At 34.9% G+C, this 20,753-nt stretch overlaps 3 protein-coding genes across 3 annotated transcripts; all 3 read left to right on the forward strand.

Annotated features, from left to right (window-relative positions):
- The first annotated feature begins 648 nt into the window (after positions 1-648).
- Positions 649-2,386, forward strand: LOC143246160 (uncharacterized). Its single transcript, XM_076492370.1, has 2 exons — positions 649-785; positions 996-2,386. The coding sequence occupies exons 1-2, from the start codon at positions 768-770 to the stop codon at positions 1,698-1,700; spliced, it is 723 nt and encodes a 240-aa protein (XP_076348485.1). The 5' UTR covers positions 649-767; the 3' UTR covers positions 1,701-2,386.
- A 55-nt stretch (positions 2,387-2,441) lies between these two features.
- On the forward strand, positions 2,442-7,016 carry LOC143246161 (abnormal spindle-like microcephaly-associated protein homolog). The gene is made up of 2 exons (XM_076492371.1): positions 2,442-4,596; positions 6,848-7,016. Exon 1 carries the CDS (start codon positions 2,610-2,612, stop codon positions 3,498-3,500), a length of 891 nt encoding a protein of 296 aa, XP_076348486.1. The 5' UTR covers positions 2,442-2,609; the 3' UTR covers positions 3,501-4,596; positions 6,848-7,016.
- A 1,982-nt stretch (positions 7,017-8,998) lies between these two features.
- Positions 8,999-15,067, forward strand: LOC143246162 (abnormal spindle-like microcephaly-associated protein homolog). Its single transcript, XM_076492372.1, has 5 exons — positions 8,999-9,192; positions 10,460-10,652; positions 12,050-12,204; positions 13,772-13,924; positions 14,586-15,067. The coding sequence occupies exons 1-5, from the start codon at positions 9,007-9,009 to the stop codon at positions 14,901-14,903; spliced, it is 1,005 nt and encodes a 334-aa protein (XP_076348487.1). The 5' UTR covers positions 8,999-9,006; the 3' UTR covers positions 14,904-15,067.
- Positions 15,068-20,753: the final 5,686 nt, after the last annotated feature.

Here is a 20,753-nt window from a genome sequence, read left to right on the forward strand (position 1 = left end):
TCTAAGAAAACATCTTATTACTGTATTGAAACATACTTTAAGAGAGAGAGAATGTACATTTAATACAAAGCTGGATGTCTAAAAAAATGTAAGGAAAAATATCTTGTATATCAAATGTTAAAGTACATTTTGTGCTTAAGTCCATGGATTATTTCTCTTGTGATATTTTACATGGCAGTAAGATGTTTAACAAATCTTTATCTATATAAGCCATTTACAAAGTTAGAGTTTACATAGAGTATTTTGGGTGTTAATCGAAAGGCCATGATGACAGAGGCATACACCTCACAAATGGTTCCATTATTATTACTTATTAACCTCTGGTTAAGAAAAGCCTGTCACAAATTATCACTTGCATTGTTTTGAAAGTCTTTCTTATGGTTACAAGCTATCCTGACACCTTTTCTATATATTGTAAGCGACTTTTATTCCAGTTTAGCAGTTTGAGCGTATCATGTGGAGACTATTAACTTGTAACAGTGATAAGTAAGTAACCAAACTGTTTTCATAGTGTGTTGTACTTTTGCTTTATATGTATACATGTATTGTCAGTATTTGTATTGTTTGGTAATATTGTACTTTATGTTGCAGGCCAAAATTAAAGCTGCAACAGTAATTCAAAGAGCTCTTCGCAAGTTTTACACCGGCAACAACTGAACAAACAAAACAGGGCAGCGACCATCATTCAGTGTGCCTTTAAATGTTTTGTAGCAAGGAAACGTTTGCAAAGCTTGCGTATAGAGAAACTATTCCAGCACCAACAGCTGATGGCTGTTGTTATTCAGGTTTGTAGTAATATATTGTGGTAGAGTACTTAATTAAGGAAAACTTAACATATTTTCCTGTAAACAGCATTGAAAATATGACGTGCATTATGTTTTATTGTATAAACAATGAGGTTTTCATACATCTGCATTTAAACAACTGAGAAAATTTGTTATGTAACTAAAGTTATGTGCTGTACATTTTCCGATATCTTGTTTGTTTCTTTCCAGGCTGCTTACAGAGGCTTCAGAACAAGGAAGGAAATGAAGGAAAGATTAGTTGCTGCTGTTACCTTACAGAAGTATATCCGCTCCTGGAAGGCACGGAAATCTTACTTGAAATTCCAACTGGCTGTTAAAACAATACAAAGCCAATATCGTGCCCACATAATAGGGTGTACACAGAGAAGAGAATATATCCGTATAAGGTGTTCCATCATCTTCATCCAAGCTCTTGTTCGTGGTTGGTTAGTCAGGAAAAGACTGGAAAGACAGCAGCGAGCAGCTGTGGCCATTCAAGCTGTTGTGAAAGGGTGGTTAGCTAGACTAAAATACCATCAATTGTATGCTGCTATTCTTAGAATTCAAAGAGTCGTGAGAGCTATATATCATGGTCAGCAGTGCAGAATGGCTTATCTGAGAATCCGTTATGCAGTAATAAACATACAACGATGGTACAGGACAAAGAAAACTCGACGGAGTTTTCTGGCAAAAAGAAAAGCTGTCGTTATATTGCAAGCACACGCAAGAAGTTATTTGGCAAAAAATTTCTTTAAAAAACAGAAAACAGCAGTAGTTTGTATTCAGAAGTGGTGGAGGAACACTAAGACGGGACAGAAGGTTAGGCAGGATTATCTTGCTCTGAGAAAAAAGTGTTGTCATATTACAATCTTATATCAGGTCCTACCTTCTCCGAAAGAGGTACCTGACCCATAGGTCAGCTGTAATAAAGTTGCAGAGCTACTTTCGTATGTTAATGGCTAGAAAACGTTTTCTTCAGATAAGGCATGCAGCAATCACTCTGCAGCAACATTTTAAAGCTACGTTAGCAAGAAACAAAGAGAGACTGAGGTTCCTTCTACTCCTAAAACTAGTGGTTAAAGTACAAGCACAATTCAGAATGAAAAAAGCTCGAAAAGACTTCCTGGCTTATAGACAAGCTGTATTGGTTTTACAAGCCAGAATGAAAGGGTTTATTGCACGCAGGCATTATTTGTTAATCAAGAATTACGTTAAGAAAATAGAAGATAGACGCATTGCTACTCTAAACTGTCGGAAGGAAAGAAAAGAGTATATTCTGAAAAGAAATGCTGCAATTCTCATCCAAGCTGCATATCGAGGATTCGTGGAAAGACGAGAGTTCTGTATGCAAAAGAAAGCTGTGATAAAACTTCAAGCATGTGTACGAATGTACCAACAAAGATCACGATACATGGAACTCTGTTTGGTTACCTACAAAATGCAGGAAAGAGTGCGTGCTTGGCAGTGTGGAAAAGAAATTCGGAGGAATTTCTTGAACTTAAAACAAGCCACGATCACTTTGCAGACACAGTTTAGAATGATGAAGTCCAGGAAACGTTATTTAGAGCTTCAGGTAGCTTGTAGAAGGATCCAGAAGCTGATACGAGGATTTCTAGTTAGAAAAGGTTTAGAATTTTAAAATGGGCCACTCTTGTACTCCAAGAAAGGTACAGAGCAAAGAAACTAGCTGTGGTTTGTCGTAGAGAGTATTTACTTGCTCAAGGAGCTGCTATCACTCTGCAAGCTGGAGTCCGTGGCTGGAAGGTCCGGAAAGAAATCTGAATTCAGTCTCGTGCGTGTATTTTGATCCAAGCTCAGTACAGAATGTTTCGGCAGAGAAGTAAATATCTGCTAATGCGAAGATCAGCTGTAATAATACAATGTCGTTACCGTGCTTGGAGTTTGGGGAAAAGAACCATGTTACAGTACCACATCAGTAAGGGAGCTATTCTAACAATACAGGCTTGGGTACGGGGGTGGATATGTAGACGATTGCTGCAGAAGTATTGCAATAATATTGTGACAGTGCAAGCATGCATCAGACAATATTTGGTTAGGAAGAAATACATTCAACTGAAGCAAGTGGTCATCAACCTACAAAGAAGATACAGAGCTGTCAAGGCTTGCAGGTCAGCAAAACACGAGTTTCACAAGGTTAAAACTGCAGTCGTAACAATTCAAGCGGGTTACAGAGGCTGGAAAATTCGGCAAGAAGTTCGTCAGTGGCATTTTGCTGCAACAAGGATTCAGACTTGCTTCAGAAGATACTCAGATCGCAAGTCTTTTCTTAAACTTAAACAAGCAGTAGTAGTTTTACAGAAAGCTATCAAAGCATATTTGATGGGACAGAAAGATAGAGCTTTCTACTTGAGCTTGAAGGAGTCTGTGATAAGAATCCAGGCAGCATATCGGGGTTGGAAGCTTCGATCAGCACTGAAACGCAGACGAGATGGTGCTGTAATAATTCAAACTCTTTACAGAGGATATATAGAGAGAAAGAAATATGCTGCAAAAAAAAGAGCAACATTGGTACTTCAAGCTCATTTCAGAGCTTTTCTGAACGGAAGAAGGGAATTGGAACGTTACTTAGTAATGAAGAAAGCAGTGTTGGTAATCCAGAGCTCTTGGCGAGGGCACCAGGTAAGACAACACTTGAAGAAAGAACACCATGCAGCCATAATCATTCAGAGATACATCAGGGGGATTTATTGCTAGAAAGAACTTTCAGAGAAGAAAAAGTCTGTTCATCAGGATCCGACAGCTAGTGACTGATGTTTTAATACTCCAGAAACTCAAAAAGAAAATTCTGAGGAAGAGACGGGCTACCACATTGGTACAGGCTTGGTTTAAGGGATATTTAGTCAGGAAAAAAATGAAGGAAGAAAAGGCTTCAATTATAATTCAGTCCTACATGAAAATGTTTATAGCAAGAAACAAGTTTCTGGAAATGAGGGCTGCTTGTGTTACTTTACAAAAGTATGTCCGTGGTTTGATAAAGAGAGCAGAATTTTTACAGATGTGTCGTGCGGTTACATTCATTCAGCAAAAGTTTAAAGCAAAGCTCTCTGGACGAGCTGAGTACAGAAGGTACCAGTTGCTACGTAACGCTTGCATCAAGGTGCAGGCTTGGTGGCGAGGTTACGTTGTAAGGAAAACGGTTGGTCGTAATCGTTGGGCTGCTACCACAATACAGGCTGCATACAGGACACATAGGACAAGAAAACAATTTGTTCAACTGAAAAAAGACAACTGTACTTCTTCAACAGAGATGGAAAGCAAAGTTACAATGCAGGTTGTATCATCAGCAATTTGTGCAATTTCGTCAGAGTGCCATAATAATCCAAAGCGCTTACAGAGGCTTCGTGGCAAGGAGAATTACGAAAACCATGGTTTCTGCACGTATTGTTCAGTCTGTCATACGTTGCGTCATTGTAAGAAAGAAATTCTTAGTAATGAGGTCCTCGGCCATGAAGTTGCAGTCTTGGTATCGCATGGTGCTGGCTAGGGGAAAGTACCAAAAGAAACTCAGGGCAGTATATGAAATACAGAAATACTTTCGAAGTTGGTTGTTAGCAAAAGAAGTGAGAAAAGGCTATCTTGAGCTTCGAAAGAGTGTTGTGATAATTCAAGCGTGCTTTAGAGCAACAATATATAGAAAACGGTTTCAGGTTGTGAGAAATCGTGTTGTTTACATTCAAACCTCATATCGAGGGCGAAAACTAAGACAACAGTTTCTTCTCCAGCGAAGAGCTGCTGTTGTGATTCAACGTTGGTTTCGGGCAATACGTGAGGATCGAACACAAAAGATTAGGTTTGTTATACTTCTGTGTTGTTTGACCATTGTAGCTATTGTTGCCTGAAAAAAATTCAGTAAATTTGCTTGTATATATTATTTGTTAAGTGAATCATTTAAAGTTTTTCAATTAAGTTTGTTAAGCATATCATAACTTGAAATTTAGTATGCACTGCTGAATTGTTTACAAAGTGTTGGTTTTATAGAATAATAGATACAACTGTATTTTATGTTAAATAATGCATGTTGAACAACGTGTTGAAATATATACATCAAGATTTGTTTGGATTCAACAAGTGATTTAATTGGAATATGATGTGTACCTGTTTGCTTCTATCAATAATTTGTTTTACTATAAAATTTAATGTAACACTTAAAGTGTATTGGTAAAGTTACTTAGCCAAATAATAGTAATGATTTATAATTTAAATAGATTAAACAGATGAGGATCCCACTGGGTGATTAACTTTATCACGAATATCTTTAAAATGTAAATATTTATTTATTGTAATTAAAATCAACCTAGAATCCTATAGAAGCTTGCTATTTTGAGGCATTTTTTGTGATTAACAACAAATCTTGCAGTTCATGGAAATTTCTTTTGGCCTTAAATGGTGCGGTTTTAATTAAAAAAATAAAGATTTCCACTGAAAGTGTTCATTATATCAAATTATACCCAGTTTGTTTCTCACTTGGTAATGTCTTCATGATATCACATTATATCCAGTTTGTTTCTCACTTGGTAATGTCTTCATGATATCACATTATATCCAGTTTGTTTCTCACTTGGTAATGTCTTCATGATATCACATTATATCCAGTTTGTTTCTCACTTGGTAATGTCTTCATGATATCACATTATATCCAGTTTGTTTCTCACTTGGTAATGTCTTCATGATATCACATTATATCCAGTTTGTTTCTCACTTGGTAATGTCTTCATGATATCACATTATATCCAGTTTGTTTCTCACTTGGTAATGTCTTCATGATATCACATTATATCCAGTTTGTTTCTCACTTGGTAATGTCTTCATGATATCACATTATATCCAGTTTGTTTCTCACTTGGTAATGTCTTCATGATATCACATTATATCCAGTTTGTTTCTCACTTGGTAATGTCTTCATGATATCACATTATATCCAGTTTGTTTCTCACTTGGTAATGTCTTCATGATATCACATTATATCCAGTTTGTTTCTCACTTGGTAATGTCTTCATGATATCACATTATATCCAGTTTGTTTCTCACTTGGTAATGTCTTCATGATATCACATTATATCCAGTTTGTTTCTCACTTGGTAATGTCTTCATGATATCACATTATATCCAGTTTTTTCTCACTTGGTAATGTCTTCATGATATCACATTATATCCAGTTTGTTTCTCACTTGGTAATGTCTTCATGATATCACATTATATCCAGTTTGTTTCTCACTTGATAATATCTTCATGATATCACATTATATCCAGTTTGTTTCTCACTTGATAATATCTTCATGATATCACATTATATCCAGTTTGTTTCTCACTTGGTAATGTCTTCATGATATCACATTATATCCAGTTTGTTTCTCACTTGGTAATGTCTTCATGATATCACATTATATCCAGTTTGTTTCTCACTTGGTAATGTCTTCATGATATCACATTATATCCAGTTTGTTTCTCACTTGGTAATGTCTTCATGATATCACATTATATCCAGTTTGTTTCTCACTTGGTAATGTCTTCATGATATCACATTATATCCAGTTTGTTTCTCACTTGGTAATGTCTTCATGATATCACATTATATCCAGTTTGTTTCTCACTTGGTAATGTCTTCATGATATCACATTATATCCAGTTTGTTTCTCGCTTGGTAATGTCTTCATGATATCACATTATATCCAGTTTGTTTCTCGCTTGGTAAAGTCTTCCTGATATCACATTATATCCAGTTTGTTTCTCGCTTGGTAAAGTCTTCCTGATATCACATTATATCCAGTTTGTTTCTCGCTTGGTAATGTCTTCGTGATATCACATTATATTTAATTTGTTTATCGCTTGGTAATGTCTTCGTGATATCACATTATATTCAGTTTGTTTATCGCTTGGTAATGTCTTCGTGATATCACATTATATCCAGTTTGTTTCTCACTTTGTAATACTTTTATTCTGAATTTTTCTTTCAACTTGAAGCAAAGTTTCATTTCAGTTGCATGTATTATAGAAATTGTAATTAACAGTTTGTGTGAAATAAGTTTAAAAAATGATTACAGGTTTGAGAGATTACAAAGCAGCACAGTGAAGCTTCAAGCAGCTACAAGAGGTTTGTTAGTACGTCGACAAGTGAAAAGGTTAAAGGCAGCCATTACAATTCAAAGATGGTACAAAAGTGCTCTGATTAAAAGACGTTATCTGAAAATCTATCGGCCAGTGTTACTACTCCAAGTCAAGGAACGTAGTTGGTTACAATGCCAGCAACTTCTTCAGATGGACCAGCAACTTGAAATTAGAGTAAAATTACAAGAAGCTGTTCGTGGTTTCTTGGCTCAAAAACACCTGGATGTAAGTCTGACCTTTCCATTTACTTATCACAAAAAGTAATAAAACTGAATGTAATATTTAGATTAATAATTAAATAGGGGTGTTTGTGTGAACTTGCTGTGTTAATAACAAAGTTTTTATGCTAAACATTTCTGAAATGTTGAATTTCTTGACGGTCATATTACTGTAGTATATTTTGTATTATTGAATATGTTAACATTATAAATAATTATCTTTTGTTTATTTTAAATTATAGGCTTTACTTATAGCAAGAACTGTCAAAGTGGAATGTTTTGTAGCCATGGTATTACGTCATCTATCGGCTTTACGAGTTCAAAGGTTTTACCGACGAATATTAAATTTGAGGTTATGAAGAAACAACTGGATGCAGTTGTTGTTATTCAGGCTAGTAATCTTAGTTTTTAAACATTAAATGTTCATACTGGTCAAAGTATATGGGCATTATTTTTATGCATAAAGAGTGCAACTTGATACACATCTGACCCCAGAAATTTGGGAATAAAATCACTTGTAAGCTACCATAATTTCCACACTGCTCTACAGTTTTTCAATTTAAGTACATTGAAGAAAATTTTTGTGGTAAGACTTTTTTTCAGACATTTCATTTTAGAGTTTATTTTTGTGTGTGGAAGATTGAAGTGTCTTTGCACTATATATAGTTTTTCTTCCAAAAGTTAAAACTAAGATATGTTTTTGGGTGAAAACTATTAAAGTTAAACATGTTTGACTGCAGTTGCTTTTATTTCGTTTATTATTAAATAGTGATTTACAGGTTTTGTAACATTTAATACAAGTTTTTGTCTGTCACATGTTGCCATAAAGAAAACTTGTCATCTGTACCAGATCTCTTCAACAGAGCTGGACCTGTGAAAATCAAACGTATATGGGAATTCTTATTGTCTGTAAAACAAAAAACGTAACAGTTTTGTAGAAGTATTAAAATGATCTTACCAGTCTCAATGTAAGGCATTGTTGTTTTTCAAAAGAAGTGGGTGGGCCTGACACTTCTAGGCAGTTATATCACTCAAATCACAATCTGTGGGTTGCGGCTTGTGGCTTGAATCTTCATCCCACCAAACACGCCAGCCCTGGGGTGGTTTTGTGATGGTCAATCGTATTGTCTGTTAGTAACAGAGTAGCCCAAGAATTAGCAGTGGGTGGTGATTACAAGCTCCATTTACTCTAGTCTTTCACTGCTAAATTAGGGATGGCTAACACAGACAGTCCTTGTGTAGCTTTATGCAAACTTCCAAACAAACTACAAGAAGTGTGTGACAAGTTCAATTAATATATCATTTATGTTTTTAAGATAATGATTGGTTGAAAGGTGAGCTTGAAAAAGTTTGTCATGTGAAAAGGTGTGGAAAACTATCAAAAGGATTGTGGAAATATGTGGTAGGGGTTACTTACATTAAATGGTTTTTTAATGTTAAATATCAAATTAACTCATCAGTGTGAATACTGTGTGATAATCCCTACAGGTATGACTTGCACATTTTAACGTTTTTCTAAACAAAGAGAACTTATGAAAACAGCACAATAACTGTTGTATAACCTAGAACAAAACTAATATTTTATTTTTGAGTGTTTATGAAAAATAAAGACAATTTTGTTATGTTTATTTTATTACTATTACTGTAGTTAAGAAGTTTCCTTATTTGAGCTAATATGGCATATTTTAAATTATAAATATGTATCTCTTTGAACAGTGATATACATCTTAGTGGTTTTGGAAAGTGAAACAGAACATGCTTCTATTTTTATAAGTACTTCTGATTTTGTAAACTTGCTTTTGCCAAAATTTGATTTATTGTAACTGTACAACTTGTGATGTCTTACATTAAGTATTTCATGACTTCTCCAGAGGTGGATGAGAGGACGCTTGCAGAGACTGTGGTTTTTACGTCTGCGACAGAACGTAATACTGTTCCAGAGAGCTGCTCGAATTTATCTTCTTACACAAGAAAAGGCAGCAACTGTGATACAGACAAAAGTGCGTTCATGGTTGGTTTATAGGAGGTTGGTAAAGGAACAAAATGCAGCTACAGTTATACAGGTTTGTACAATCAAGTGTAGACTGGAAGGTAAAGTGTGTACACTGAAGTTTAGCATAAATATTGAGTTGACCTGTTAAGTTTTAGTGGTCAGATTTTTTATAAGGATTATTAGAGCTTGCATAATTCATGTGTGAATAAAATGTTATCCAGATCTTAAGTCAAGAATGGAACCAGTTTCTTCCTGGTCTGTGTAGAGGACCAGATAGAGATTGATGGGCTATGTCTTGTAGGTATACATGCTTTAATATTTCACAGGGGCTACAGAGGAGCCGAAGCCATGTTTTAGGATGGCTTTAGCCCAAGAGAGCTGAACCAATTTGAGTTGTGATAATGGAATTTTGGGTAAAACCAAATAGGAGGCTATTTTTCAACCAAACTTGTGTGTAGTGTAGCCATAACAGATTTGCCCTGTGTCTAATACCTTTGACCTTGAAGCTGTTTTAGGCCTGCCATTCTTGTTCTGATGTTTCCTGCAATGAGACCAGGGCGTTGCAAGTTTATTGGTTTTCTACTGTGATATGTCTACAGTTATCTGTTAACAATGTTTATTATTGGGTGGTATTTTATCACATAAGTGAGAAAGAGATCTGTTATTTGTTGTTCATTGCCTTCTACAGGGATTTTTGTTGTTGTTGCAATAATCAGATTTTTGCAGCTAACGAATCATGCTCAGAAAGTGCCTGTTAAATTGGATTTTGTAAAATGAATCTTGACTGGTCTGAGCAGGAGATTAGGGTATGTTTGTGTGGCACCATCCATACAGAAGAGAAGATATATTTAAGATGGCTGACCATTGTGTTGATCCATAATTATTTTATTATAATTCTGCTCATATCCAAAAGTTTCTTGCAATTATTTTATCTAATCAGATTATTTGGTCTGTTTTATAACCATCAGTATAACAATTTCAGGTTTGTTATAGTCTTTTCTCTGGTTCAGTAGATTTAGTTCCTAGATTTGTCGAATCGTGTTGCCTAGTTCAATCGTGTGATATGTCTGTTAACGAGTCAGGTGGTTCCGGGAATTTCAAAGGTCATGTTTCTGTTATATTACTAAAAATGTTAAAATCACTTACATTTAGTTGTAGTGGTTAGATTATTATTATCAGATGTGCAAATTAATCTGTTTTCTTTAGATATGTAACAGAGAGAAAAATTAGAACTCTGACAACATGTAGGTAAGTGTATCAGTTTCTCTTATTCTTTGTATATCATTTGTCATTGTTTAAAAAATTAATATTGTAGTAATATGTTTCTTTCACATCAGGCTGCTTGGCGAGGGCACGTGCAGCGTTGCAAACTCAAGAGTCGTCAACTGAAAACAATAAGAGAAAGATTGAAAACCGTTAATGCGAACGCTACTGAAGATAAGAAATTATGTAATCGAACAACTTCGGCTCTAGATTTCTTATTACGTTGCCGAAATCTATCCTACATCTTGTCTGCACTGATGCATTTAGGTGAGACTTGAATGTTTTAGCTGTCATGTTACGACACCCACTTGTTTTAATTACTCTCAAGATTTGTAATTAGAAAAACAGGAGAGAAATAATTTTTCAAGTTTTATGTATGACCAAACGTTCTTGTGGGTCTTAAATCCAGGAATTTTGTTTTTAGAACAAACTTAACTAAATTTCTCAATGTTGACGGATGACGTAGCGAAAATGTCAAAGTTTCACTTGCTTCGGACACGGTGTTGGTTTATCTTTGCTGATGGTTTAATGTATTAAGTCTGTTACCTTTTAAAAAAACAAATTAATGATAATAGTACTAATTTCTGCTTTTATCTCTTCCATTCTGGTTATGAGAAAGTGCAAAGTGCTATTTTTATTATCTTATGGATTTCTCTGTTTCTTGGAAATACCAACATATTCAATACATTTCTGTTATATTCTGATGCTCACATTCTAGTGTGACCACTGAGAAAATGTACTGGAAAACTAAATGAAACATTTTGTTTAGTAAGAAGCCTGAGTGTTAATAAAATATTGTGACAACTTTTATCACGAACACGTGCATGTTGTATAATGCTCGAGTGTTTGTGTATGTCGTTCTATTCTGTGCTGCTAGGCAGTGTCAGATCCTTTAATATATGGCTTACAAAATGTTTGTTTTGAATATAAAAGTTGAGATTTTGTAAGTTTAAGAAGAGTTGTACATGTGTAGTAAGTATTTAATGAATTACAAACGATTTTGTTTGTTGCATTTGCCCTCTGTCTTTATATCTGAGAGTGCATACATTACATAAAAGTAATTTTGAGACTAGCAATTACACAAGATTCCATCTGTTGTTGGAATCATTTTGCAATCACTTAAACGCTAGAGTTAACATTTTAAAATCATGAAAATTTTTCTGTTTCTGGGACCAAGAATAATTTTTTTTTTTTTACATTCTGGAAAAACTGTTAAAATGTTTTTATTCTGCGTAAAGATTTTAATGGTTTTACCTTCACTTGAACTAAACCAGGAAAACTTATTAAACACTGGTGTGTGATATAATAACCATCTGAGGTTGTCTGTTATAGAATGAGTATTGATGTAGAATGTCTAGGATGGAAAAATATATTTTTAGGCCTAACAAAAGTGATAAATTCATGTTAGACTGTAGATATTTTTTCTTCACGTTTCTCCTAGTAAGTTCCCTTAAGAAATGTAGGTGGAATTTTAAAATGAAACTTTTGTTTAACCAAAGAAAACGATTGTTTTAATTATTTCACTATTAAGCTTTCTTTCTTCTAAAATTTTTAATTTCACTTACTGTGTTTATACCAAAGCTTTTTATGTTGTCCATAATTTCCTTGTAAGGTTGTTTTACATTTTTGAAAGTTGTGCTAAACCATTTTATGTAATTGCCCAGATGTTGTTACCCGGCTCTCGGCGTCATGTTGTGAGAAGATAGCAGAAGGCAGTGCAGTAGAAATCCTTTTCCAGTTGATACGAAGCTGTAACCGAAGCTTGCCTCACATGGAATTGATTAAATATTCCACAAACATCTTGTTAAATCTTGCCAAGGTTTGTATTCTCCAACAGAGATTCTGTTTCACTTGGGTTGTTACCATGACAACATAGGTTCTGCTTCAAATGTATTATTGTTCCTTGATCATTTTATTTCTAAATATGATCTAGGAAGGTCGAAACGTTGGTCTTTGCTTATCAGTAAGTGTTAATACCAGCCGTTCTAAAATACATTTTTATTTCAAGTGGGTTTCTCGTCATCAAGAAAGGCGAGCTGTTTACATTGTGTAACGTTTAGCTTCTTCAATCTTCCTCTTATCCAGTACTGCATGTTTCTGCAACACCTCTATAATACTGAGTTATTTTTTGTTGCAAGTTAACCTTATTTTATTTCATTTCTAAACTGGTTTTTATAAACCAGATGCTTCTGTAATGACAGTTTAACACCCGGCTTAAAACTTACATTAAATATTTTCTGCTATTTTCCTTTATTTGTTTTCATGAAATCTTTGCATTGTTTTATTATTACCATAACAAACAGACCTTAACAAAAGAACTCTGAGAAAGTCATTGTTTTATTATTACCATAACAAACAGACCTTAACAAAAGAACTCTGAGAAAGTCATTGTTTTATTATTACCATAACATACAGACCTTAACAAAAGAACTCTGAGAAAGTCATTGTTTTATTATTACCATAACATACAGACCTTAACAAAAGAACTCTGAGAAAGTCATTGTTTTATTATTACCATAACATACAGACCTTAACAAAAGAACTCTGAGAAAGTCATTGTTTTATTATTACCATAACATACAGACCTTAACAAAAGAACTCTGAGAAAGTTTGTGTGTGAAACTGAAATCCTAACCATTCACAGAGCTTTAAAGGAGTATTATAGGTGGGGGCTAGGGTGAAAAAAAAAAAGCCCATTTTGTGGTTTCACTTTTTTGTTTTTTCATGATGGGCTCTGTATAAAACGTTTAGCCTGGGACCTAACTTACCCTTAATTTGTTTCCGTATAAAAACGTTTTTTCCTCAGCTATTACTATAAAAAGACCAACTTAACTGCATCATTTTTGTGACTTAAGTTTTAATTTATACCATTTTCATGAGAGTAAGAAGTACAAGGGATTAAAAAAACACTTAAATTGCATTGAAATGAACTTGTAAATATGTTTCAAACTTTACTACTGAAGAAATGTGTTAATTTCTTTGTTTTATGTATGCATGTGCAGGTATTACTCAAATATTGTATATATCTTATAATACTGTTGTTTAAGCTACATTATACAATGTTATTGTATTTAAGATAAGTGTCATGTATTTATGGCCTAAGTTATCTTTAATAGTGAGAGTACCCTTGTCTTTGATGAAACAAAGCATTATAGTTTATATAATTACACATGTAAGAAAAGCGTACTTAATTAGCTGTATTCGTTATCAAATTAGATTTCAGTTTTGATGTAAGTGGGCATCTGGTTCTTATCACAAATTAATAAGTGTAACTTGATAGCATTCTCTCTCTCTTTGTGTAATAGATGCACAGTGTGTGTTTCACTTGATTTTCTCATCATATTGTAACACAATCTCAATGAATTGTTTTCTTTCCACATCAACAGTATGATAAAACGGTGGATTCTGTGTGGACAGTGACTGGTTCTCTCGATACTCTGCTGGACCTCTTGCGAATCTACAGAGAGAAGGGTGAAACTATTTTTTCGAAAGTCTGTACACTGTTATGGATCTTCTTCCAGGATCCTGGGAAGGCCTCGGTAATAACGACTATCGACCAGCTAGTAGAAATTAAAATCTAGATAGACTTTTATCTTTGTAAACTTGTTACAAGGAAGAGAGTTCTAGGAGCAGCCAAACAGAAATATCCGAAAATTATGGTGTCTGAAATGTGTCAGATTTGTTGTGAAGTGAGATGGTAAAAATGTGATTTACATTAATAGGGTGGTGATGGTATACAATTAATTCTTAGTGTTTTAACTACACTGTTGTTTTAATAAATGTAAAACAAGAAATATATTACAAAGGATACTGTTTGCACACTAGGCTGTAGAATGGCACAGAGGATATTCATCACAGTTATTAACAGTCTAACAAAAGATTATTTTAGTGTTCCTTTTACCTCTACAGTGTTTATATTTTGTGTTCTTAAGTGTTGTAATACTTTGGTGTTTTCTAACCTGAATTTACACGTGATATATTTGCAAATTTTCTAATTTAGGTCAGCTTTGATATTGTCCTGGAGAGAACAAACTGTGTAATAATTTTGGTTTGTTTGAAATGTAATTAATTGTGAATTTCTTGTGATGTCTTCTGTCATATTTTTATTTTTGCAACTGTCAACTGTCTTTATTATCTGAAACCTATATTATTTGAAAGAGTGTATGAACTGAACTGAATGCTGACTTGACTTTGTTGTAGGTGATGAAATCTAACAAGAATGTGATGGAGAAAATCAAAAGTCTCCATTATCTTACCTGTCGGCGACACAAGATGGAAGAGGAAAGGAAACTGACCAAAGCTCGGTTGTCCACCACTCTATCGTCTTCATTTCTTTCATCTTCTGTGTGTTCCAAGAGCGTGATTTCCAGCATGTCTGTCTGCATTCCCCATGTCACCAAAACCCAGCCACAAATCCAACCAGACTGGATACTTGGACACAAACACATGCGAGAATTTATTGATCCAGTTGATGCTATAGTTGCAGTGATGAATATGTCAAAGAATTCCAAGCACTAGGACCGTGTCTTCCTTGTACATTCTTATGATTTTTATTCGTGTTGTATGTGTGCTGTAGTTCATACACCCCTCACTTTTATCACTTTTTTTAACCTGTATAAAAGAAAAACAGAAAAAAACAGATTATCATGTACGTTTTTATATTGTATAATAATAAAATTGGATTAAACTCAGTGGGAAAATTTTGTCAGTTATTAAAATTAATAAGTTACATTTTAATTTTTGGATTACCTCGTAACACTGTTTTGTTTCTTTTATTCAAAATAGTAGTTGTATAAAGTATGCATTATGGTACTGAAGGAAGTGATTTACATAAAGGCCAAACAAAATTTTTATTTGCAAGTTCTAACAGTTTTATATCTGAATGTGAGAAAAGAATGTTGTATGTAAACCACAATATATCTGTAATATCTAGTGCTAACAATACCTGTGCCTGGCATGACCAGGTGGTTAAGGCTAATTCAAACAAAAGAATGTTGTATGTAAACCACAATATATCTGTAACATCTAGTGCTAACAATACCTGTGCCTGGCATGACCAAGTGGTTAAGGCTAATACAAACAAAAGAATGTTGTATGTAAACCACAATATATGTAAGATCTAGTGCTAACAATACCTGTGCCTGGCATGACCAGGTGGTTAAGGCTAATAGAAACAAAAGAATGTTGTATGTAAACCACAATACATCTAACATCTAGTGCTAACAATACCTGTGCCTGGCGTAACCTGGTGGTTAAGGCTAATACAAACAAAATAATGTTGTATGTAAACCACAATATTTCTGTAACATCTAGTGCTAACAATACCTGTGCCTGGCATGACCAGGTGGTTAAGGCTAATAGAAACAAAAGAATGTTGTATGTAAACCACAATATATCTGTAACATCTAGTGCTAACAATACCTGTGCCTGGCATGACCAGGTGGTTAAGGCTAATACAAACAAAAGAATGTTGTATGTAAACCACAATATATCTGTAACATCTAGTGCTAACAATACCTGTGCCTGGCATGACCAGGTGGTTAAGGCTAATACAAACAAAAGAATGTTGTATGTAAACCACAATATATCTGTAATATCTAGTGCTAACAATACCTGTGCCTGGCATGACCAGGTGGTTAAGGCACTAGACTTGTAAACCGAAGATCGCGGGTTCGAATCTCCATCACACCATGCTCGCCCTTTCAGCTGTGGGGGCGTTATGATGTTACGATCAATCCCACTATTCGTTGGTGAAAGAGTAGCCCAAGAGTTGTCAGTGGGTGGTGATGATTAGCTGCTTTCCCTCTAATCTTATACTGCTAAATCAGGGACGGCTAGTGCAGATAGCCCTTGTGTAGCTTTGCGCGATATTCAAAACAAACCTGATACGTGTACTTATGAGGCCAACTGGAATACGAAGACATATTTTTAGATTTCACAAACAACGACTGTTGTGGTGTGAATTAGATAAGTGAATTATTATTAATTCTATTTACGTCAGTTACAAATCAGATTGGTAACTTAAGGATTAATAACATAATTACTTGTTTTTCTAACGTCAATTTTTATTATTTTATTTGCATTAATTTTACTGTCCCAAAAGAACTGGTGTTTCTGTACAAATACACGAGATTATAAAAAAGGCATCAGGCTTAGCAACTGTTTTGGAACAAATATGAGGTTATTAAAAAAGTCATTAGGCATAGCATCTGTTTCGGTACGACATGTAGGCTTAGAAAAAAAAAATGTTAGGTTTAGCAACTGTTTTGGTACACAACCATGAGGTTATTAAAAAAAAGTTGTTAGGCATAGCATATGTTTCGGTACGATATATAAGCTTAGAAAAAAAATGTTAGGCTTAGCATTATTTTCAGTATAATACGAAGGTTTGAAGAACTTGTAGAGAAATGTTACACGAAGTGACTAAGGTATTGCTTTGTTTGTTGTTTTTTAAGCAGACTTGAACCGAGGTGGGGGCAAATAAGATGACACATTGATTCTCTACTCGAAATTCTTCAACGAAACTAAACGTTTTAGGAAAGAAAAGACAAAACAAAAATCACATAACTTAGTATCCACTCCGCTGAATAATAATGAATGATTAATTGTGATGATACAATCACATAATAAAATACCTGAATAATTTTAGGTTACTAGTGGTTGGTAGAGGAGTGCATCAGAACCTATCTTACGGTTGTTAGTAAAGAAACACATTTCAACCACTATATGTTCCTTAAAAGTGTAGGGTTGTTCGTAAAAGGTGGAACACTTTTATAAACTAATGCGTTTTTTATTTGGTTTTTCATGGAAATTTTCTGTAGGTTTGTTGATAATAAAGTGTCAACTGCCGCTTTTCAGTTGACTTAAACTGTGATGGATGAGTTAATGATGCTATAGCCACGGTCTTTTAAATGACTGCGCTTTTAACATGATTGACTTTAGAAAAACCATTTCCTTAATTACGTTGTCGTGGAAGTTGACACTTGTTTTCTTTCTTATTTCAAAAAAACAAACTTTGCATCCATTATAAGTTTTGAAAACCCTGTTGTGGGAAATCCTTCATCAAAATGAATCATAGATTCATTGAGAACAGGAGTGATGGAACCTTTCCAGTTCATGTATGTGATGTGCCTATAAATCTGCAGAATGTGTTAAAATTAAAGGAACAAAAAAAATTCGATTCTGAGTTTGCCCTCATTCATCAAATTGTCTTAATACAATGATACTGAAAGAAAATTTCGTGCTCGGCTAAACAATACAAGTATCAAACATTCCGGTTCACAAAAGTTAATTTTATTAACCGTTCAGTGCCGTAGACGAGATAACTCGTCCAAGCCGATCGGTAACACAGTGCCACGGACGAGTTAATTCGTTCTAAATAATACCTAACTTCAACGCTAAATGTCAGCACCATACATGCATTTGACCTACTTACAAATTGTTTCACTTTCGATCCAAAATGACGTCACGAAAAAGTTACAAAATGAAGAAGCATTAGAGTTGTATTGTAGCAGCTGAAATACTTGGCAGTCAACAGGTTAATCTAGACATTTTATATTCTTTATTTTGTATTGTATTGTTTCTTATAGCAAAGCCACCTCGGGATATCTGCTGTGCCCACCGAGGGGAATCGAACGCCTGATTTTAGCATTGTAAATCAGTAGACTTACCGTTGTACTAGCATGAGGCTTTATATTCTTTAACCTTCATAAATCAGTTAGGTTTCTGATTGTTACGCCTCGTTCTATGGTTAAAATATGCGACGCTACAGTTAGGCTTAGCATATATTTGTTATTAGGGCTAGTATTCGATTTTTTTAGGCCTAGTTCTTACGCTAAACTGCACTGTGTCAATTATTGTGGGTTTGCTAAACAGTTTCTGGTTACTGTTGTTGGTGATGTCTCTAGACGGACATACCTATCAAACCAGTACTCGTGCACATGTCAGGGTTTTAAGACGGATTATTTTGGTTTGCCTCCCAAATCTTTGCTTATTGAATTACTCCGATAGACCAACGGTGATTTTACAGATTCACACATAATTCCGAGGTTCGATTCCTGCCGATGGTAGACAGATATGTCATTATTATTTATTTATATACATTCTAATTAATGTACAGTTTTATTCACTTTAGTACTGTTATATGTATGTAGTATATACTCTTCAATGATACATTTATCAGCTGATGTATTCACTACTTGCATGATTGAGAATCGAACATGTTGTGCTCCCGCTTACAGAGTAAATTTACGAGTGTGAATTAGCGACTGTCATCGCCGTTTCGGATCTCTGGGTAAACTCTGAGAATCCACCAATACTGACTAGAGCAGCAATCTTCATTTAGTTGTGTTTAGATTCAGGTTCCAATTGTCCTCTGCTGGAACAGCGGTAAGTCTTCGGATTTACACCGCTAAAATCAGGGGTTTGGTTTCCCTCGATGGACACTGATGACCTGATGCGTCTTTGCTATAAGAACACACACACGCACGCGCGGTGGTTCCCACTTAAAGGTTCAAGTTGTGAAATGACTGACATTATTAGTTTTAACTTCCACAAGTAGCTTCCTGTTTAGTTTCCGACCACATATCTTTTTCACGAACTCCTGACGAAAGTGACTGCTTGTCACGTTGGTAAGAGAGCAAGCACGTGGATGTTAAATATAATTTTCTTTTCTGATATAATTTTTGCGTGTCAAAAAGAACTAGCTGTCTTTCTCAATTTTCATTAATAAAAATCTGAAAAATAAAGTTGTTTTCCCTTCTGGTCTATCTTTATAGGTCAACTCAGAAATGTCTTAACTTTTTTCTGAAACTGTAGTGTGATGTGTCGTTTCTATATAACAAGCTCACTCAGACAATTCAATGAAAACAGTGTTAAATTTATTATATTTCTTGTGTTCAAATTACAATATATATATTTTTAAAAACAAAACAAAAAGAGTCCAAACACACTGAGAGCTGAAACCAATATTTCTGATTGAAAATTTTAGAAGTTTAACGCTGTGGTTTGTACTTTTTATGCACTTTTAAACAGAAAGCAGCAAATATGCTTATTTTTGTAACACGTTTTGCTGCTATTTGGAATAGTTGTTAACGTAGGTAGCTATGGATTGTGGGATACCGTATCTGGTAAAATGCAGTATAGCGAGGTATAATATAATTCTCGGAAAAGCATCCGTTTCCATTCCCAACAGCCAGTGAAGTTACAATGGAGTTTAAAATGCCTGCCGGTAGGTGGGCCACATAACACACTATTGTGAATAAATGTTTCTTTTATTTAGTCGCTTGTGTTTGCTTCCTCTGAGGTCCGAGTTTTATTTATTCTTGGGGATAAAATCTTCACTTGATTTGTACGGTACAAATAATATACCGTACAAGGAGAAAATAACATTGATCGCAAAATTCCTCCAGTTTGTTATTATTAATAATAATTTACATAAATAAAATCATATTAAAATGTCCTGTTAGAGAGCTCACACCGTTAAAACAGGGTTTCCATCACTTGCAGTGAGCGCATCACTGATAGATCATTGGGCTAACTTCTCACTTAACTAACAAACAAACACCTATAGGAAAGGCTGAATAACTGCATGATCCCACTCAGCGACAAGTGTAAAGACCTCTAACCCTAAAAACCAGGTTTCGATGTTTGTAGTGAGCACTGCAGATATAGCCTAATCTGTAACGGTGTGTTTGGTTGTTTGTTTTTTTTATTTCGCACAAAGCTACTCGAGGGCTATCTGTGCTAGCCGTCCCTAATTTAGCAGTGTAAGACTAGAGGGAAGACAGCTAGTCATCATTACCCACCGCCAACTTTTGGGCTACTTTTTTATCAACGAATAGTGGATTGATCGTCACATTATAACCCCCCTACGGCTGAAAGAGCGAGCATGTTTGGCGCGACGTGGATGCGAACCTGCGACCCTCAGATTACGAGTCGCACGATTTAACACGCTTGGCCATGCTGGGCCGTAAACGATTGTGAGGACTACGAATAGGCTTATCTATTGGTGCGATCCCTTTGCAAGAGAAATATAATTAAAACTGCATAACTGACAAAAATATATTAAAATAAAATAACAGGTTGAAAAGTCGCCAATTATATATACGTATTGTTATTTAAATAAGGATGACGTTTCGAGGTAGCACTCTTCATGAGATCGTACAGTTTACAATAATGGCGCATGCGCAGAATTCAAAGAACTTACGTGCGAAGTATTTGGAATGTTGACGGTGTAATTTCTAGGCAAAATTACATCTATTACATAAACGTTAGAAGTCATGTAAAGCAGTGGCGTGTTAGGTAGGAGCTAAAGGGGGCTCAGCCCTAGGGCCCAGGGAGCGTAGCCAGAAATGACCATTAGAGGGG

Source organism: Tachypleus tridentatus, chromosome 3 (assembly GCF_004210375.1).
Source record: "Tachypleus tridentatus isolate NWPU-2018 chromosome 3, ASM421037v1, whole genome shotgun sequence".
NCBI classification, from domain to species: Eukaryota; Metazoa; Arthropoda; class Merostomata; order Xiphosura; family Limulidae; genus Tachypleus; species Tachypleus tridentatus.